This window comes from Trachemys scripta, chromosome 6, assembly GCF_013100865.1.
Source record: "Trachemys scripta elegans isolate TJP31775 chromosome 6, CAS_Tse_1.0, whole genome shotgun sequence".
Taxonomy (NCBI): domain Eukaryota; kingdom Metazoa; phylum Chordata; order Testudines; family Emydidae; genus Trachemys; species Trachemys scripta.
Window position 1 is genome coordinate 94,659,675 of NC_048303.1, and position 22,921 is coordinate 94,682,595.

At 40.1% G+C, this 22,921-nt stretch overlaps 1 protein-coding gene across 2 annotated transcripts in view; it reads left to right on the forward strand.

The window, feature by feature from the left end:
- PCSK5 (proprotein convertase subtilisin/kexin type 5) overlaps nucleotides 1–22,921 on the forward strand; it is a 294,987-nt gene that overhangs the window by 62,098 nt on the left and 209,968 nt on the right. For both annotated transcript variants that reach the window (XM_034773743.1, XM_034773745.1), the window contains exon 3: nucleotides 1,336–1,449. In XM_034773743.1, the coding sequence (XP_034629634.1) occupies nucleotides 1,336–1,449 (114 nt within the window). The remainder of the gene's footprint in view (nucleotides 1–1,335; nucleotides 1,450–22,921) is intronic.

Sequence of the window (22,921 nt, forward strand, 5' to 3'; positions counted from 1 at the left end):
CCTCTCACCATGATCAGAATCTGGAGAGTCTGCATTCCCTGTTTTCAGAAGCCAGGGAAGCATGGGGCCATCAATTCTTACTCATGAATAACTCCCCTTATAATAAGTTGGAGATTTGCCTGGCTTAAGATCTCAGGATTTGAACTAGAATTAAGAATGCATGGTTGGAGACATTTTTCTGCTATGGGAAAACATTAATATTGTCCCTACCTAGTGACTTTGAGCTGGAACAAGAAAATAAAGATGGGCTCTGAAAGTAAAGTTTATTTTTGTGCATGTGTGAGTGTACATGCCTGGGAATCAGGAGTGCAAGGTGCAGAACAGGCTGTTAGCAGGTGATGGCTGCCTTTCTTTCTTTGGAAGATGTGAATTGAATTTTTTTATATTTTTATTCTGTACCAGCAGTTCAGCAGCAATACGAGCTGTCGGTAAGCCACAAGCATGCAAGTAAAATCTGGGTTTGACTGTGGATAGTTTACAATATTTACATTTATAGCAGCAAGTTCCCATTTAGAAAAGTTAATGGTATTGGGGGGAGAGGGAAAGCATTACAAATTAATATCTGCTATGGACTGGATGTCACCTTTGGTATCGCTTTTCTGAATGTGTTCAGAGTCTTTGATGAGGTGTCTGTCAGAGAAGAAGCTTAACTTTGGAAGCCTGATTTTGACCTTGATCTCTTCTTTCATTTATATTTTGAGCTTCTTGTTGTAATTTAACCTATTACCCTGTACTCTGTTGCTTTTTCCTGGGAAGTACTTTAATTTTACAGAAAATACAGTTCCTGAAAACTGAGTGAATCGTGCCAAATAATCTCATTGCAATGAATTATAACTTATTTTTTGGTCTTTTCATGAGGTTGATTCAGATATTGGTTAAACAGAGCTTTTTAATACATTTTAGTATTAGCAGTTGACAACTTCAATAAAGGAAAAAGAAAAAAAGAAAAACCCTTGGAAATCCCATTCATTTTTCTTTTGAGTAACTGTTAATCTTTGTGTTTATAAATACAAAATGGGGTCAGTTTATTATTTTTTTATTACTATTATTAATAAAGAATAATAAAATATGCAATGGCATTGTTCAATAGCTAATGAAGTCCTGTTAGCAGGGGATTTAAATAGTTGTGCATGGCAACCTGTAGTACTAACTAAATTGGTATATTTTCCTGCAAACTAAATGACAAGGTGAGCTTTGCATTCCCTTTGCCAAAATGAACACTTTAATGTGAAATAGATGTGGACTTCAGTAATGGGAAACTTCCCAAGATTGCTCACATTTCTTGATAATCTCCATGGAACTCTAACACTTACCAAATATTTTTCTTGTTGGCAGGTGGAGTGGATACAACAACAGGTAGTTAAAAGAAGGATAAAGAGGGATTATAAACCTGGTGGTACCCAATCCACTTATTTCAATGATCCCAAGTGGCCAAGCATGTGGTACATGGTAAGTATAAAGGCAGCCATTGGCTCTGATTCATGCTAATCGTTTAGTTGCTCTGCTATGATCAAACTTTCTTTTTAGTTTTATGTGGACTAAGGAAGGGTCTGTAAACTCCTTACCAGTATAATGAGTGCTTCCTATTGCGGTGCTCTTGGGGAATGTTTTATTATAGAATAAAGTTTCATCAGTGGGGAGGGGAAGGGACATAACCATGGTCCATATGAGGAAGGGGGAAAAAAACCTTCTGGTCTGGGTGCCCTGCCTCCAAGACCCCATGTGATACAGATAATTCCCATTGACTCCAATGTCAGTTGTATCATGAAGCAAAAGAATGGAGACCAGAATTATGTCTTTGTGACAGTAGTAGGCACACAGATATGGTGTGTTAGATAATGAACTATTCCATCCGACCCTGTGTTGCTTTTTGTCTGACATAAGAAACACAAGCAAACTTTTTTTTTTTTTAAACATGTAACAGTCACAGTGAAAGCTTGGACTGAAGATCTTGGCTACCCAAACAGATTTTAACTATGTCCTTAATTTGTGTTGCATGGCCTAAATTAAGTATTTTAGTCTTCGTATATCCAGGCTTTGGAAGAAGGGAGAGTCAAATTAGGCAAATGACTGCAGTTTAATAACAGGATAGTCATATTTCCCAGTTCACTGAAAACTTTGCCTATGGTAAACCATCCTGTTTTCAAAGACACATGTTTCTTAGGATATAAATCACACATCCAAAGGCTTTAAAGAGAGATTAAACTAATATAGGACCAAATCTGACCCTGGTCAGCAAGTGAGATGGAGCCAGGCCACTGCCTAGTCCTATTCTGCAGTAGGATGTTTGTGAGGCATAGTGGAGAAGGACCAGGACAGTTTGGAGGGGACATTTGCTGGGGCCAATGCTTCTGCTCCTTTGAATAAGAACAGTATGGTCTTCAGGTGATCATATATGCTACCTGTGTTGGCCATTTCCACAGTTGTGAGACCAGCCTTTTGGGTTTGTGTTGTGCCCGCCATTACAGTCTTGATCTCCTTTGCTAGTGCTCTGTTGAACACTTGGTAGGACTCCTGGCCCTGCAACCCTCTTTCCACACAAGGTCACCCATGTAGCTTAGATGAGAGCAGGGCCCTAAACTGAAGTAAGCGTTTTGAGACTTGATGGCTTGATTGTCATCAGACTTGAGGGGAAAATGTACATTTTTGAAACTGTTATGTAAGAAGATGTTTAATTTTAGGATAGATACATTTTCAGTGGAATATCATCTCTCTGCTTTTAAAAATTGCAATTGAAAAACAAAAAGGACACAGACCAAAGGTAATTTGCAAATAACAGTATATTCCAAGATTTTGAGATGCCTTATCTTCAAGCACAGATAAGAGTATGTGCTGTATGGGTAGGTCACCAATCAGGATAGGGAGTGACTTGGGTATTGGCCCATGGTTCCAGGGTTGCTGGGCTTTGATCAGAGACTATGCAATAACCAGACTTCCCAGATTTTTCATATATTTATCACTGAACCTTATCACTGACCCTTTGAAAGGCACATTGTTGTCCCTGACTCCAGCATGACTCTACTTACTGAATTTCTGGCATAATTTTAAAATCTCCTCAATAAGCCTTGACATACAGTAGGGGTATATTTATGTGTATACAATTGGGTATTTTCAGTTAAGGGCTCTTGACTTTGGAACTTGCTTCCCTTTTTGGTCCAGCAGACCTGAATCCTTTGATATTATGGGCATGATGCAAGGTCCCTGTTTTCCCAGGTTCTTGATGAGGAGGTGGATTAAGGAATGCATAAGTGGGTTCAAAGGGGAGATATTTGTGACTCCTGATAGGCCGTTGGGATCCTTTTTATATGTACACTCAGAGCACTCAATCGGTGCAGTTTAAAACTACCAATAAATTAACTAAGTATTGAAAAAGGATGGTCAAGTCTCTTGAGCTAGGTGTATAGTATGTTTTGGTGGAGGCTACCACAGTCCCTGGGAACTCTGCAGTTTAGTTGCAGGGAATCTTTCTTCCCTGGTTATATATAATTTCCTTTCTAAAGCCTCCTATTGTGACAAACAGTGCTTATCCTGGGAAGGCTGGATGTGATGTTTGCTGGGCCCTGTCAATGCTGCGGCTTGGCACTGGAAGGGAAAAGGGTACTTATTAAATGATGGCTATTATACCAAACAGATTTTGATAGAAACCACTCACATTGCTCAATGATTGCGCTATACTTACTAATGAAAGCATTTTATTGAATTTTTACTAGTTCACAAAATCATATAAATTGAGTATAGGTGTAAGTATAACTGCAGGAAAACGATTCTGCTATTGGATATAGCATATAGCATGATTCTCCAACTCCACCATAGCACTGCTGTCCATATGCCACATATGAGTGTTGTGTCATGGGAGTAAGGCAGCTTGTTCTTGCTACCCTGTGGTACATGTTTGTGGTTACCATGATACTGGCAGTGGAGGAATTCCAGGCTCTCCTGGCCTCTGCATAGAAGTGCAAAGTAGTAGTACTATTTTATTTATTATGTTAACTCAGGTGGAGAGGAAGCCCTCAGAAAAACCTCAAAGGAATTATTAGGGCTCCAAGACCCAGATCCTACAAAGACTTACTTATGAGCTTAACTTTAAGCAGGTGAGTTGTCCCATTGAGTTTTGTGGGACTACTCACCTGCTTAAAGTTAAGTATATGTATAATGTTTTGTAGGATTAGACCCAAGTTCAGAACCCACATTTTAGGTACTGGTGTGTTTGTGTGTGTGCTTGATCCACAATTTCAGGAAAAGTTTAATTAAAATAAAAAGTTTAACAAACAGAATCTCTTCTCTGACATGGTGGGAAGGATCAAAGGTGGATATTTCCTACTCATGAAAGTTAAGATAGTGGGGCTGGGAGAACTTAGGTTTTGGGAGACCCAAGTTCAATTTCCTGCTCTACCACAGACATCCTGTGTGAACTTGGGCACGTCACTTAGCCTCTCGGCCTCATTTCTCCATCTGTGAAATGGGAATAATACCCCTTCCTTACCTCACAGAGGTGTTGTGAGGAGAAATACATGAAAGATTGAGAAGTCTTTGATATCTACTGATGAAAAGTTCTATATAAGAACTAGATATTATTATATTATGTCAGGCTAGGGATGTTAATACTAGATATGTGCACTGGACAGAAATTCCATTTTATGAAGGATTTTTGGATTTCAAAATTTGGTTTTGTCCCAAATCAGAGGGAAACATGAACATTTCTAAATTATCCATGAAAGACAATTCAGGGGAAAAAATATTTGAGATCAATCAAAACATTTTGTTTGGACAAAATCAAAATGTTTTATTTTTATTTGAACTTTTAAAATTGTATATTATAATACAAAGTATAATACAATAACAATTGTATATGATATTACAAAATAAAATATTTCTAAAAAATTTGAAACATTTCATTGCTAAAATGTTAAAACAGGATGTTTCAACAGTGTCTGAACTTCCCTCGCTGTTTTTTCTCTGAAATGAAATTTCAGCAAAATCAAGGTGATTTTGTGAAGCATTTCAATTTTGATGGAACTGCATTTTCAGAACAGAAAATAGTTCTATCAAAGTTTTTCTGACCAGCTCTAGTTACAACCCATTTGAGATCACATGTTCACTCCTTGAGGCTATAATTTCCTCTATGCTTTCTCTATCTGTGCTTTCTAAATTTTATTGCAAGTACTGTACTGAAATGACAAAGTTTGTTTTAATGGTTCATTGTGCATTTTGAAAAAAGCATTTTTATCTGAAATGTAATACATTTTCAGTAACTCTTTGTTGATGCTGTTTTCTCTGGATCAGAGTCATGACAGGACCTTGTCCCAGCCTTTTGGAGCACGTGTATTTGTCTTTATTTGATCTATCTAATTTGTATGTTGATTTAGTCCCTATCCTATCAGGACACTCACGGTGATGTAGATAGAGTTGAATAAATGACAGTAGTTTGTGATATTACTGGAGTGGTAACAATATACCACTAGGCAGGAAATTCTGATTGCCATAAAGGCTCAGTTAAAGAGGAGGCAACCATTAACAAGTATTGAATAAATGACCTCACAGCTGTTTCAGGTCATTTCTAAAACATCCCCATAAGACTGCATTTGTGATTGTAACTTCATCTCTATATATTAAACTCACTTATCTTTTCTGGTTGTCAGAAACAAACCAAAAAGAAAGGGGGAAAAACTCTGTATAGAGCTATCAGTCATTGCTACACCATAGAGAGAGGATTCTAGGTTGCTAGCTACAAACTCCTTATTATGAAAGCAATAAAGTACTATCATTTGCTGGTACAGATTTTGATTAATGAGTTACAGGTTGAGATTGATACCTTTGGCCCTTGAACTGGTCTAATCTCTAGCAGGGCTGTAAATTTCATTGAGATTTGTTGACACAAGATCTTTTATCTATATACTATGTCAAACAAACTGTTTGATTAATGTCTTTCTCTTCTCTCTCTCTCTCTCTCCCTCTCCCCCCTCTTACTTTGCTTCACAACCACAAACCTGGTCATTTTAATGAGTAGGAACTAAGAAAATGGTATGGGCTTATTTGAGTGACATCTATGCCCAGAAGTGATGGGGTGATGATGTGGTGGTGGTGGGGCGCATGCCTGCTGTCCCCTTTGATTCATCACAAAACTGAGATGTGTATCCCGTGAGATATATTTAAAACAAATATTCCACCTCTGTATTTTTCAATGTTGATTCTAAAGATGTTCCTAGAAAGTGAAACTTAGAAACTGTTGTAATTCCTTTCACTTAGGGCCTGAGCCTCTAAAGCAGTGGTCTCCAAACTGTGGGGGAGGAATGTTTGTGGGGAGCATAGCAGGGCCCAGGCCAGCCCCCACAGGGAGTGAGGAGGAGGCGCCATCCAGCCCCACTGTGCCCCCAGCTCTGCTCTGGCTCCAGCTCTGGCCTGGGCCCCAGCTGAGGCCCCAGCTTTGGCTTCCAGCCCCAGCCACAGCTCCCCCCTTCTGACCCTGGCTCTCGCCCCAATCTCAGCCCCCAGTCCCGCTCCCAGTCCCAGGTCACAGGGTGATGCGAACAGTTTACATTACAGGTGGGGGTGGGGGGGTGACAAAGAGTTTGGGGACCACTACTCTAAACTTCCAGTGAGAGTAAGGAGAGTAGAAAGTGCACAGCACCTCACAGAAGGCACTAATTACCTGCAAGATTAAGTCCACTGTGTTTCATTATTCGAGAGACCAGTTATCTGTGTATGCTCTTGTGTTATGCTTTCTAATAGTGAGGAAAAGAAAACATTAAATGCTACTTTTCTCCACCTTGAGACAATACTACACCTCTACCCTGATATAATACGACCCGATTTAACACGAATTCTGATATAACACGGTAAAGCAGTGCTCTGGGGGGCGGGGCTGCGCACTCCGGCGGATCAAAGCAACTTCGATATAACACGGTTTCACCTATAACGCGGTAAGATTTTTTGGCTCCCGAGGACAGCGTTATATTGAGGTAGAGGTGTAGTTTAAAGAATGCAATATGTTTTCGTTACCTGAACCTGTCAGTTCTGATGAATCTATAGCTAACATGGCGGAATATAACCTTTCTTGGATGAATGACACATAATATCTGATCTGATGGTCACAGCTCAAACATTGCTCAAGATTGACTTACACAGCTGGGAGTTGGTTTTGTCTCAATTTATACCAAGTAGAGACCATGTGCCTTGCTTTTGCTATGACCTGGGCCCCATACGAGTTTAGGGTTTGGAGAGTGAACAGTCCAACATATTACCCCCACAGCTCACCTGTCTATGCATCATTAGTTTAATACCAAAAATATCTACAATATTTCATCTCTTTAATTCTTGTGGATAAAATATGCAGACTGCTCATAATTGTTCCATATTGAATCCATTCACATAGCCATTAAAAGGCGTCACAGTCATCTGCAAAATTCCACTGCTGTCTGAAAATACTTTACCTTACCTGTGATAATAGTCCCACTATAACTGGAAGGGATTTGAGGAAAAATGTTTCTTTGTGCATTTGACAGCGTAGTCAGATTCATAGTCAGATTCACTGTTTCTGCTGCATAGTCAGTTGGTGTTGCCAGTTTCTTCCGGTTTGTGTTGGTTTTTCACATGGCAACCGGGGAGAGAAAAATATTTTTAAAAATAGGAGAATATGTCTGTAAAACCTCAAAAATGGCAGGAGGACTGAGAGACAGGCGTAGTAAGCGAAACTATTTTTAACTCATTTTTTTAAAGTTTACTAGATTTCAAGTTAGGAGTGTCTCCCTAAAAGCTATGCTTTGCCCCCCTAGAGTAGAAATCTCCAAAGGTAATGAAACGAGTCTGATTCCACTGTAGGTGAAGTGTATTCAGGGAGCCCATATAAAGAGTCCACCTTCCCCTTCTTCACTAGACAATCACATTGAGTTAGAATATGACCTCCAGGAGTTGTGTTAATTAAGATGATGCTGACTATGACTTTTCAATCAATGCAGAAAGGGGCAAGCCTTGTTCAACATTGTCAGCTTGTCACAGGTAAGCCCTATCAATACTATTATTATTAATTATAATTATTAGACAAGCCCTCTGTGCCCCAGATAGAGGTCTCATTCACTGTGAACCCTGCAGACCACCTATTAGTTTGCTTAGGCTGGGCATTTGGGTCCACTATTTGAACATAAATAGAAGATTTTACTAAGACAAAGAAGAAGAAGACTGACTAAAGATATGAGGAGAAATAAGAAATTTAAAAGTACATCAGAAGTGAGATGCTGTAGGGAAAGATGATGGATCTGCTATAGCACCTGGGAGTAAATGTGAAAATCAAAATGATTTGGGAATTGAATAGAAACAAAATGATTGCTCAGCATTGGACTTCACCAGAGAAGTTAAGAAGAAAATGTCTATCCAAAGGCTACACTTTGCAGCTAATGAAGGTGTGGTGCTGTCAGAGAGAAAACTAGAACTTAAGTTGCAGTAAATCACTGGGAAACAATGGTATTCCTCTGAGAAACTAGTGCATAAAATAACTGAGCTACCCACAAATATATGTAATTTTTTTTTAAATGTTATACTTGATGAGAAGAAGGTGGCCAATATTGTAGCCACCTTTAAAGTGGGTCATCCTGCAAATTTATATACCAGTGAACCTTACCTAAGATCCTGAGGAAATATCTGAGAAAGCCATTAAAATTATAAAGCATGGTGAGGAGTGTAATGTAAGAGCATACCTGTCAACTTCTCATAAAAGAAAATGAAGGTGATCTACAGCATCCATAGAGGACTTGGAATGGGGAGAGAAATGTCACCCATTGCCTGTTCAAAGCGGGAAAAATGTTCACACTTTTCACGGTTGTTGCTAGAAACAGCCCAAAGCCACCACTAAATCCCCTTTCACACAGCAAGCCTCTGAGTGTGACCCCCCCCTTATAAATTAAAAACACTTTTTAAAATATTTAACACTGTTATAAATTCTGGAGGCAAAGTGGGGTTTGGGATGGAGGCTGACAGCTTGTGACCCTCCATATAATAACCTTGTGATCCCCTGAGGGGTCATGACCCCCAGTTTGAGAACCCCTGCTCTATTTGCTTTTTACTTGCAGTGTTTTCCTGCTCTCCTTTCCCTGCTCTGTTCCAGACTTCCCTTTATTTTCTATTTCCCCTCCACTTCTGGCCCTCCACCTCCAGTTTTGTAAGTCCTGCTTTCCCTCCAGTTAATTTTGGAGAGTAAGAATTTTGGGCAGTTTCCTTCCAACTGCAGATGAGTCAACATCCTTTCTTAGGGCTTGTCTACACTTACTGGGGGATAAACATGCGGCGATAGATGCACAGCAATCAATGCGACCTGCTAAATCGACCACAGAGCATTCTCCCATCGACTCCTGTACTCCAGTGGATTGAGAAGAGTAAGGGGAGTCGATGGGAGAGTGTCTCCTGTTGACATTGCATAGTGTGGACCCGCGGTAAGTAGATCTAAGCTATGTCTATTTGAGTTACGCTATTCACATAACTCAAATTGCATAGCTTAGATTGACTTTTCCCTTTAGTGTAGACAAGGCCTTACGCACAAAAGGTTGGCTTTTGTAAGGGTGAATTGTGCTTCTCTAGTCTGTTAGATGTCTTTGAAAAAGATAATAAAATAATACATAAAGGACTGTCAGTAAATATTTATGTAGTCTTTGAAAAGAAGAAAAAAATAGAGTACATGTAATTTATTTAGGCTTTTGAAAAAGGAGTTGTCTCTTACATGGTGTTGTTACTGTAATTTGGAAAACCCAAGCAAAGATATGGAACCTGATTCTGCACTCTCAATGTTTTACTTTGTTTTACACTGACTTCAATGGAATTATTCCTGATTTACATAGTTGTGAGAGCAACATGAGGCATACAAAGTCCTGTTGTGGCTTAATAGTTGTTTAAGAGACAGAAAAGAAAAAAAAAAGGATAAATGGGCAGTTATCAGAATTGAAAGAGGCTAATAGTGGGATGCCGTAGGAGGCATCAGAAGTGGAGCCAATGTTGCTCAGTGTATTGAGCTGGCAGATGAATGAAGAGTGAGTTGGCACAATGCTTTAGAGTAGCTATGATGAGGGAGGATTATTTGGAACGCCAGAAGGGCCAAACAAAACTTGATAATTGGGCAACATGGTGGCAACTAATGTTGAGTTAAGCATTCAGGGAACAGTTTAGTTGAAAAGAGGCCACTATATATGTATTAGCTGCACAGGTAGCCAGTTCAAATTGAAATTGCTTCAGTTTGTGGAAACACCTAGTAGACACTGGACATGCTCAGAGACTTAACTCAGGCATTGGCATTATCACTCAGTCTCTATATTTGTAACATTATCTTTAGGGTGTAGACAATTGAAGGGTAATTCACACTGGAATTTGAGCTATTCTGTACACATTGATGAGCTCTGAGTTACTTGTAACTAGGGCTGGCTGTGCAAAACTCTTATAGTGAAACCCAAACCAGGTGAAACTCAGTTGGGTTTGGGTTCCAATGAGACCCCAAACTCAGAGCTTTGTGTGAAGGTTGGAGAAGGGTCTGTCAAACTCAGGACTCTGCCCTCCCTTCAGAAAACTCCCCCACTAAAATAGACCTGGAGCCATGAATAGTGGATTGGGCGGTGGTTGGTTACATATACTCTACTGACATCTTCAGGGACTTCCAAGTGAACCCTACCAAAATCCCCTTTAAGGGATATTCTGTTACCATGCAATGCATTCTAAGGTGCATAAGAGCCTAAAATAAGGTTAATTGGCCTTCAGTAGCAGCAGTGGGTCAAAAGGAATGCCTTCAGGTCATGTAGCTATTCAATGAGTGTTGAGGACAAATGTTAGACAAAGAGTCTGCTTCCCTAAAGATGCCAAAAAGATTTGTTGGAATTGGGCTTATCTTGCTGGACCCCCAAAAATGCAAGATAGAAAACTGAAAAAATGAGTGTTACAAACTTCTGGGCTTCCCTAGATGATGGCACCAGCTAAGGGGAGAGTAGTCTCAGGGTCTAGCAGGGTTGCGTGAGGGCAGAAGTGGAGAAACCAGTGAGCAGTGCCTCATGGAATAGGCTGGGAGGGAGAGAGAAGAGTCACTGTGGGGTCAGGAACAGTTGAGCAGACGATCAAGACAACCTAAAACAATCTGTGTCAGGGTACACCAGAGGTGAGTATCAGTTGACAGCTAAGTCCGAGCCTCACAATGTCCGTTTATTGTCATCTACCTGTATTAAGGTACTCATCCTTTGGCCCAGAGACTTCACTAGCCATTTGTCATCTCTAGACCTGTACATTGGCTCTTCCTTCTACTGGGAAGACACTGACATGCCTAGAAAGCAACATACTTTAAAACTGGTAGGGCATTTGTATATTACACTATCATGTATTTCCCTAACATTTGCCAAAAGGGATGCAATGCTGCTACGTCTCTGTACAAGATCCAGGAAGGGGAAGCCAAAACCAACTAACCAAAACACACATGTCCACTTTAAGAAGGCCTCCAAACTGACCAGGGCCACAAGAGATCCTAGTTCTCTACTTGTTCTTGGAGACAGGCAGGCAGACAGGCTGGCTCTCTCCTTTCCCTTAGATGTCAAGTCAGGGGAAGAACTGCTTAGTCCACTTCATAATGGCCTTGCCCCAGAGCCTTCAGTCAGAGCAACCAAACTTATACTTAGAAAAACAAAGTCTCTGGTCTTTCCGATCAGAGTGATAACATGAAGTCTGCAACCAGAGTGACCTCTAGTCCCCTCTACTTTGCACAGCTTCTTTTCCTGTTTATATAGCTCCAGGGGTAAGACATGGTGCTCCTTGACAGCACCCTCACTGTCTTGGCTGTAAGTGCCACTGTCCTTTAAAGGAGTAATACACCCTGCCACGCTATTTAGCCATATCCATTTTTCCTTTTGACACACCTTTTTCTATTGCTATGCACACCAACTATACAGTGAAAGCCAGGTATGTATTGATGTACTGATGGCAATACTCTGTTTTTCATACATCTTTCACTTGTGCTGGTTGCCATTTGCACCTTTTTATGTGTGTGTATATGTTCCAGACAGGTGCCCCATCAGAATATCAAGTATTTAATATTTGATAAGGGAAGACAAGGAGATAACATTTTACCTGCTGTTGTGGAGTTGTCACTGAATATTAGAAAGTATCAAACCACCAGCAGTCATATGATAAGGGGAAAAGTCCTCTCTTATGGATCAGTAACTAGTTAAAAGATAGGAAACAAAGGGGAGGAATAAATGGTCAGTTTTCACAGTGGAGAATGGACCCCCAAGGATCTGTACTGGGACTATGTTCAACATATTCATAAGTGATCTTGAAAAGACAAACAGTGAGGTGGCAAAGTTTGCAGACAATACAAAATCACTCAAGATAGTGAAGTCCCAGGCAGACTGTAAAGAGTTACAAAAGAATCTCACAAAGCTGGGTGACTGGGCAACAAAATGGCAGATGAAATTCAGAGTTGATAAGTGCAAAGTAATGCACATTGGAAAACATAATTCCAACTATACATACAAAATGATGGGGGCTAAATTATCTGTTTCTACTCAATAAAGAGATCTTGGAGTCATCGTGGAGGGTGCTCTGAAAGCAATGTGCAGTGGTCATCAAAAAAGTTAACAATGTTAGGAACCATTAGGAAAGGAATAGGTAATAAGACAGATGTGACGGATTGGATCACAGAAACCCCTTTGGGAGCTGCCACCTGATGTGCAAAGACTACCTCTGCTCCTGTTTTCCCTGACAGCTCAGGACTCCAGCACCCTGTCTTGCTGAGCCAGACACTCCATCTGCTCCAACACAGACCCAGGGTCTGAATCACTTGTCCCAAAGCTGCAAGTTTACCTGAAAACAGCTCACAGAAGTGTGCTTGTCTTTAGCACTCAGATGCCCAACTCCCAATGGAGTCTAAACCCAAATAAATCTGTTTTACCCTGCATAAAGCTTATGCAGGGCAAACTCATAAATTGTTCGCCCTCTATAACACTGATAGAGAGATATGCACAGTTGTTTGCTCCCCCAGGTATTAATACATACTCTGAGTTAATTAATAAGGAAAAAAGTGATTTTATTAAATACAGAAAATAGGATTTAAGTGGTTCCAAGTAGTAACAGACAGAACAAAGTAAGTCACCAAGCAAAATAAAATAAAATGCACAAATCTATGTCTAATCAAACTGAATACAGATAATCTCACCCTCAGACTGGACACCGTCCAGGCCTGGGCACAATTCTTTCCCCTGGTACAGCTCTTGTTGCAGCTCAGGTGATAGCTAGGGTATTCTTCATGATGGCTCCTCTCCCCTTTGTTCTCTTCCACCCCTTTATATATCTTTTGCATAAGGCGGGAACCCTTTGTCCCTCTGGGTTTCCACCCCCCCTCACTGGAAAAGCACCAGGTTAAAGATGGATTCCAGTTCAGGTGACATGATCACATGTCACTGCAAGACTTCATTGCCCACTTGCCAGCACACACATATACAGGAAGACTCACAGGTAAACACAGCCATCTGCAGACAATGGTCCTTGTTAATGGGAGTCATTAAGATTCCAAACCATCATTAATGGCCCACATTTTACATAATTACACTAGGCCCTCAGAGTTATGTTTTATATTTCTAGTTTTAGATATTAGAGTGGTACATTTCTACAAATAGGATGATCACACTCAGTAGATTATGAGCTTTGTAATGATACCTTACAAGAGACCTTTTGCACGAAGCATATCCCAGTTGCATTATATTCACTTATAATCAAATCTTCATAAAACTATCCCAGTTACCTTATATTCACTTATTATCATGTTTTTATAAAACCATATAGACTGCACAACGTCACAACAGAAAATACCATAATGCCACTATGTAAATCCTTGGTACGTCCACACCTTGAATACTGAGTGCAGATCTGGTCATGCCGTCTCAAAAAGGGATACATTAGAATTGGAAAAGGTTCAGAGAATTGCAACAAAATGATTAGGCATATGGAACAACTTTCATAGGAGGAGAGATTAAAAAGACTGGGACTGTTCATCTTAGAATAGAGTCAACTAAGGAGGGATATGATAGAGGTCTATAAAATCATGAATGGTATGATGAAAGTGAGTAGGGAAATATTATTTACCCCTTCACATAACATAAGAACTAGGGGTCACCTGATGAAATTAATAGGCAGCAGGCTTTAAAAAAACATAAGGAAGTACTTCTTCACACAACTCACAGTCAATTTGTGGAACTCATTGCCAAGGGATGTTCTGAAGGCCAAAAGTATAATGGGTTCAAAAAAGAATTATAAAAGTTCATGGAGGATAGGTCTATCAATGGCTATTAGCCTGGATGGGCAGGCATGCAACCCATGGGTGGATCATTTGATAATTGCCCTGTTCTGTTCAGTCTCTCTGAAGCATATGGCACCAGCCATTGTCAGAAGACAGCAATCTGAACTAGATGAACCATTGGTTGACCAGTATGGCCAATCTTATGTTTTTATCAGGAAATCAGGGAAGATTTCTTGTCTGTTTACTGGTGGAAGCATACATTTTGTTCTCAGTGAGATATTATGATAACATAATCTATCATTAGTTAACACTAGATCATGCTGTCACTACCTGGATCAATACTCACTTCCTGATGAGAAACAACAACTACTATTTGGTATTCCAGCAAATCAGGAGGAAAAGTGGATTAATCACATCTCTGCTGACCACAGGAGATTATTGAAGTAAGTAGTGTAGTGAGATTAACAAGTAGTTTAGTAAGATTAACGGAAAGACTAGACACAGACTGCTGGTCTGTTCCATGGTAGCTATTCTTATTTCCCTGAGCAGCTACTGTGTGTTTCCTACTGGGTCACATCTGGAAGTGCCCAGTGAATGCAAAGTAGATGTCAAGCAGCATTCTGGCAATTATTTTCACTGAACCAAGAAGAGGTGATATTAAAGTGATCTGCGTAGTAGCTATCTGGATAGATTTTCCTGCTTGTCAAAAATGAGATGGTTTCATTTCTGCTGTAAACAGATTTTTTTTCCCAATGATAAATCATATAGTAATAACACATATTCTGCCCTCTACCTACTGCTGCTGATCTTATCTTCGAAGAGAGCGAATCCACTTCTCTCTTAAAAATTATTTAAAATGTGATATTATGTGTTTTAAGTGCCAGCAGTCAGGTTAAGAACTTCAGTTTTCTCTCTGTATATATTGTATTTTCTGAGCTATCCGTATGTCTTTTTTGTAGTAGTTTCTGTAATTAACAAGGAAAAGGCAATTCCTTATAATGTATGTTGTACTTCTGTTAAGAGGGAATAAATGTTTGACTGTTTAATTAGTCCAGAATAAAATGCTAGTAATAAGTGCTATGGAATATAAATAGATAGTACGGTAATTGCTAAATTTGATAACAATACATAGTATTCCAATGGAAAAAAGTTTGCAAATTTAGACATATAGTTATTGAATGGCATAATTTCCTTTTTAAGTAGAAGCAGTTGCCACTTATTACTTTTCAAGAAACCTATTCAATAAGAATCCATGTTAATCTCTTTTCAGGTTGTTGACAATCACAGAGTAGCAGATCTGTAGAATGATTTTCCTTTGTGGAGCAATACTGCATGCTCTCCTATGATGATTGAAAAAGGAAAGGATCATTCCTAAAGTTCTGAGAAATACCAAATTTTTGTTTAGAAACCTCATCTGCTATTCAATTTAAATGCTTCCCCTGTGGCTTGCCTAGTAAAAGCGCGGTTACTGTAGGGCAGTGGCTGCTAATTAAGAGTGTCTACTAAATAAAGTATCAGAGGGGTAGCCCTGTTAGTCTGAATCTGTAAAAAGCAACAGCGGGTCCTGTGGCACCTTTGAGACTAACAGAAGTATTGGGAGCATAAGCTTTCGTGGGTAAGAACCTCACTTCTTCAGATGCAAGTCTTCTTGCATCTGAAGAAGTGAGGTTCTTACCCACGAAAGCTTATGCTCCCAGTACTTCTGTTAGTCTCAAAGGTGCCACAGGACCCGCTGTTGCTTTTTACTAAGTAAAGATATCATATAGCACTTTTCAGATTGACAATGCTTTACCAACTTTAAAGCCCAGATCATGGCCGGGGTGTCAGTATGTTTACCCTGTCTCCAATTGAGCTAGTATGCTCAAAATAGCAGTGTGGCCATGCTAGCGTGGGCAGTAGCACAGACTAGTCATCTGAGTAGAGTCAAGTACATGGGAGGTTAAGCTACCTGCACCACACCGCTATTGGTAGCGCCCTAGATCGATCAAAGCTAGCACGTGTATGTCTGTTCAAGCTGAGAATTACACCTCCAGCTGCAGTGTAGACATATACTCAGGCACAGCTACGCAGGGTAAGTAAGTAGAGTAGAGTAAGACACTCCCACTATGCCATTGTGCAGCCTGCCTCAGTGTGAGTCTGGCTGTCTAAGGGTAAGCAGGTGCTGTGCAGGTGGGCAGGGAGGGGGGTGGGAATGAGCGGAGTCTTGGCTTTGCTCTGCAGTGTACTAACTAATAAAGATGAGCTGGGGAGAGGGAGAAAGTGATTAGAGCTGGGTGAATAACTAATTTTTCAGTTTGCTGGCAGTTAATGAAAAATCAGGAAAAAAATTGTTTTGTGTCAAACTGAATTTGGAATTTTCAGCAAATCAAAAAAATTCTTTCCAGTCAAATTAAACATATACTTCAACCTGAAACATTTTGTTTCCTGGCGTTTTTAAAGGACTAGATTCATCCAACAGGGGACATGGGGAGAGGGAGACACAATTCCTTAACTGTTTGCTCCTGGATCAGCAAAGCTATATGCTGCTCTTTACACTGGGCAGGTTGGAGAAACCCAGTCTAGCCTTAACTAATTAAGCATTATAATATTCCTTTACGTTTTCACCCATTTTTCACCACAGCTGAGGTAAGGTTAAGTGACTTGCCCAGAGCCATGCGGCACTCAGTTTGAGTGGTGGGATCAGAACTCCAGAATTCCTGACTCCCCCCAACCTTCTTCTAACTGCTAAACTCCACTTCCATCTCATTTATCACAAATTATTGCCAAATACTGCAATTGTCTGGCTGTGCTGGTGTAACTAAACCTAAATATGGGAATTTATCCTTGCAAGCTCTATGGACCAATTTTTCACTGTGTAAAACTGGACAAATTTACAATAAACAGGCATTGTAGTTTACTCAGCATCAGTGAACTGGCTGGATTCCTCAAGCAAGAAGGGGCAAATTTGCTTCAGCATAATTTGTTCCTATTTTTAATGTTGCAAAAGCTGTATTGCAACTACTACTACCTCCCAAGTTCTAAGGGAAATGGGTCACATTCTGCATCTTCCTCTGCCCAGCTAAGAAAAAAGTTCCTCAAAAAGGTAATTATAGATGAAAAGGTTATAAATAGAATCTACAGTTTTGGCAATGGTGCTATGGATGGAAATTCTCCCGAGGGGAAAGAAATACAGATCCATGTAATCTCCAGTGACTCTTAGACACAGATTCTCTAGAAGTAACACAAAAACAGCCAAATCTGATCAGTATGCACAGATAGAGAGAGCAAAATCAGAACGGAATTTTCTTCCCCTTAAGTTTAAGACCACAAAGTCTCTTCATGCAAGTATGCCATGTAAGAAGAAAGGTGTGTCAGTCCAGAGGGGAGAAGCAAGGGGTAAAGTTACTTTCTTTGGCATTATCAAAAAAAAATGCACTCTGTGCACAATAAATACAGACAAGATAGTTGAATAATAAGAAGAAATTACTTTACTACTTGAGGGAAGTGTGTGTTGAACTGTTCAACCTTTTATGAATATAAACACCTAATGGAGACAAGGTTTCTGAAGTTCAGAAGCAATCAGTTAACTCTTCTTTTGTTCAACTTCCATGTGCCTCTGCACCTCAGGTTTGGAGAGGGACAGAAAGAGGCTTTATTTTCCTCACAAAATTTGTGGTTTTGGCTCCAGCCAGGATGTACTGGAAATTTCACAAGTGATCCTGATGTGACCTTCTAAGGTTTTCAGACTCAATGTTTGAGCAAGCAACTCAACTTTTAGGCATCTATCCAACCCAAATTGCTGGACCTATGTCCCTAGTTAATTAAGGTCTGGTTTACACTTAAAATGTATTCTGGCTGAGCTGTGTCACTTAGAGATGTGGTTTGTTTTTTTTACCAACTTGGTTATTCTGGTATGAGCCCTGTGTAGTTGCAGTTATACCAGCAAAAAAGTCCTTTTGCTATTTATCCTATTTCATTTGAGGAACTGGTATAATCGATACTGGCAAAAGTACAAGCTGTGTCTCCATTACAGATATATGGCAAACCCTTTCTAGTGTAGACAAGGCCTAAATGCAAATACCAGCTGCATAAATTAGAACAGGAGATAGGCTATTTTAATTCACGTACATTGTTCATACAACGGCCACCATAAAATGTTAATCTTTATGACTGGAGAGTAATTAGTCTTGCTGCAGTATTCCATATACAAGGGGAATGCCTGCCATGCCTCCGTAAAGTCGACGCCTCAACAGTTGACTTTCAACTGGTAAGCTTTTTGAGACCCCTGTACTCAATGTGGGAGATTTTCCCCCCTTAAAGTTTGGATTCAGTATACAAAGATTAAGTTTACTTGCTAGCTTGTGGTGGTTGTGCTCCTTTTCTCATAGACTCATAGACTTTAAGGTCAGAAGGGACCATCTTCTAGTCTGACCTCCTGCACAACACAGGCTACAGAATCTCACCCACCCACTCCTGTAACAAACCCCTGACCTATGTCTCAGCTACTGAAGTCCTCAACTTGTGGTTTAAAGACTTCAAGGTGCAGAGAATCCTCCAGCAAGTGACCCAGGCCCCACGCTGCAGAGGAAGGCGAAAACCCCCCAGGGCCTCTGCCAATCTGCCCTGGAGGGAAATTCCTTCCCGACCCCAAATATGGCGATCAGCTAAACCCTGAGCATATGGGCAAGTCACACCAGCCAGGCTCCCAGGAAAGAATTCTCTGTAGTAACTCAGATCCCACCCCATCTAACATCCCATCACAGGCCATTGGGCATATTTACCACTAATAGTCAAAGATCAATTAATTGCCAAAATTAGGCTATCCCATCATACCATCCTCTCCATAGACTTATCAAGCTCAGTCCTGAAGCCAGATATGTCTTTTGTCTCCACTGCTGCCCTTGGATAGCTATTCCAGAACTTCACTCCTCTGATGGAGTCTTAACTTTGTCTAAATTCAAGTCTAAACTTCCTGATGGCCAGTTTATATCAATTTGTTCTTGTGTCCACATTGGTACTGAGCTTAAATAATTCCTCTCCCTCCCTGGTATATTTATATACCCTCTGATATATTTATAGAGAGCAATCATATCTCCCCTCAGCCTTCTTTTGGTTAGGCTAAACAAGCCAAGCAATTTGAGTCTCCTTTTGTAAGACAGGTTTTCCATTCCTCGGATCATCCTAGTAGCCCTTCTCTGTACCTGTTCCAGTTTGAATTCATCCTTCTTAAACATGGGAGACCAGAACTGCACACAATATTCCAGATGAGGTCTCAACTATAATGTATAATGGTACTAACACCTCCTTATCTCTACTGGAAATTCCTCGCCTGATGCATCCCAAGACCGCATTAGCTTTTTTTCACAGCCATATCACATTGGCGGCTCTTAGTCATCCTGTGATCAACCAATATTCCGAGGTCCTTCTCCTCTGTTACTTCCAAGTGATGCGTCCCCAGTTTATAACAAAAATTCTTGTTGTTAATCCCTAAATGCATGTCCTTGCACTTTTCACTATTAAATTTCATCCTGTTACTATTCTCCAGTTTACAAGGTCATCCAGATCTTCCTGTAGGATATCCCGGTCCCTCTCTATATTGGCAATACCTCCCAGCTGCGTGTCATCTGCAAACTTTATTAGCACATTCCCACTTTTTGTGCCAAGGTCAGTAATAAAAAGATTAAATAAGATTGGTCCCAAAACCAATCCCTGAGGAACTCCACTAGTAACCTCCTTCCAACCTGACAGTTCACTTTTCAGTATGACCCGTTGTAGTCTCCCCTTTAACCAGTTCTTTATCCACCTTTCAATTTTCATATTGATCCCCATCTTTTCCAATTTAGCTAATAATTCCCCATGTGGAACCGTATCAAATGCCTTACTGAAATCGAGGTAAATTAGATCCACTGCATTTCCTTTGTCTAAAAAATATGTTACCTTCTCAGAAGGAGATCAGTTGGCTTGGCATGATCTACCTTTTGTAAAACCATGTTGTATTTTGTTCCAATTATGAGTTTTTTCCTTTTCTTTGGATGCAGGTTTCTGATAGTTTCTGCAACCTTGACTTGAAGTAAATCCAGGCCTCCTCCGCCTTTAGATCCACAAGTTCTTCAGTCCAATCCACTTCCTTAACTAATTTCCTTCATTTTTTTAAGTTAGCCCTTTTGAAATCAAAAATCCTAGTCACAGATCTATTTTTGTTTATCCTTCCTTTTAGTTTGAACTGAATTTGTTCATGATTGCTTGAACCAAAGTTGTCTCCTACAACCATTTCTTCTATGAGGTCCTCACTACGCATCAAAACCAAATCTAAAATGGCATCTCCTCTTGTTGGTTCAGCAACTACTTGGTAAAGGAATCCATCAGATATCGCATCCAAGAAAATCTGAGCCCTATTATTACTACTAGCACTTGTCCTCCAGTCTGTATCTGGGAAGTTAAAGTCTCCCATGATCACACAATTCCCATTAATATTTACTTCATTAAAAACATTATGGTCTCTATCCATATCCAGATCAGATCCCGGCGGTCTATAGCACACCCCAAGCACTATCCCAGGGAAAGCTCTAGTAGCTTTCTTCCCCAATGTGATTTTTGCCCAGATAGACTCTGTCTTACCCATTCCATCACTTCTTATTTCTTTACAGTTTACCTCATCATTGATATACAGTGCTACTCCACTACCTTTGCCTTTATTTCTGTCTTTCCTAAACAGCACATACCCTTCAATACCTGTACTCCAGTCATGACTATTATTCCACCGTGTTTCTGTTATCCCTATAATATCTGGTTTCACTTCCTGCACCAATAATTCTAGTTCCTCCATTTTGTTACCTAGGCTCCTCGCATTAATGTACAAACATCTTAATTTTTGCTGTTTGGCTTCTCTCACATTCTTTACCCGATTAGGCAAAGACATTCTACTGCCAGTATCACCTATTAGACTGGTATCTACATTACTCTTCCTCCTTATGTCCATTCTCCTACCCACGGCTGTATCCTTTCTTACTTCATTTTCTTCCCTTTCAATGTTATAATCCGGCGTGGAGATTACCTGAACATCTCCCAACCATCTCCCCCAAATTCCTAGTTTAAAGCTCTCTTAATCAGTTGTGCCAGCCTCCATCCTAGAAGTCTATTTCCCTCCCTCCTCAGGTGAAGTCCATCCCGAGAGACAAGTCCTCTGTCCATGAATGCTTCCCAGTGGCCATACATCCCAAAGCCCTCCTTATAGCACCACTGCCTGAGCCATCTGTTGATCATCATAATCTTGTCACACCTTTGTTGCCCTTCTCTAGGAACAGGCAGAATCCCACTGAATCCCTAACCCTAAATGCTGCCCTCTCCATCTTTTTGACTTCTGTGTTTCCCCATTGCTTGTAAATGGCACGGACTCCAAAAGGGAAACTATTGCACAATTCCACAGGGATGCGACTGTCATGTACTGCTCTTTTTTCATTTGTTTATCCTTCCAAAACATTGGGCCAAATTCACCAGAAATTTGGCCCATTCTTTTTATTTAATGAACAGGTTGCACAATTGTGGCCAGTGAGACAGCCAGTAAAAATGTGAAATGTTCCTGTTTTATTCTATCAGACTGGATACAGGTTTTGTTGTTTACCATGTTTGGGTATTTTCTCTCCTCTGACATTAAAATTACAAATGTTTATGAGGTAGATGTGGAAGAATTGTGATCACACTGATCCAGAGACAGTGGGCCAGAAACATGCCTCTGGGCCTATCCTGTGGTACAGACTGTGTAAGCTATTTCCATTAATGGAGATATTTCATTTGAAGGATTGATTCATTGGCTATTTTCAATGAAGGAATTTACAGTATAGGAAAAATAAACCTGAGGCCGAGAAGTTCTTCTCTTTTCAGACATGCCACAGGAACTTCCTAACAGACACATGTGTGTGTCTGAGGGGGTGACCCTGCAAGGAACACAGTTTAAGACCCTTGTTATCTTCAGACAAGCAGGGAGCAACACAGATTGACTAAAACCTCCTGAAACAATTATGTGGGAGGGCTAAGGGATGATTTAACTGCAGATGTATATATTGAGAATTATTTTCTGCACCATCTAAACAGTCACCATGTTTAATACCAGCCAGTCATGAGAAGGGTTTTTTATTTTTTGTTTCAAATAAGGGAGATCAGATTAACAATGTCAGGCATGAAATGACAGCTTTCTACATTTTTTTTCTTTTCTTGCTAGCAGCCTTACAATTGCAGTCGTGCTGCTGCTGGCAGATCAAGTTGTTCATTTGATTCATATGCTGGTTTGAAAAAAATGTATCTGTATATATACAGGGCAGTCAAGTAAAGCATTCGTCGTGAATAGAAAGGTTCTCACCTAGTTTCCTTTTTTCCCTGCTAGTTAAATACTTCCATCTGCAGCAGCTTAAGTCAAAGGATACAGGTTAACTGGGGTCAAGTAGCTGAAAAAGTAAAAGGAAAGGAAAATGCTGGCTTTGCTTGCTAATAAAAAAGGGAAAACCCTGATATTCACTGTGTCAATGAAAAAATTGATCAGAGCCCCAAATCAGCTTAGTACTTAACCATAAGACTAAATCATGTAGACTTCAATGGGATTTAGGCACATACCTAATGGCTTTGCTAAACAGAACTGGATTTAAGCACATGCTTATGGTTAATCACACACTTCTACTGAATCAGGGCCCAGGTTCTGTT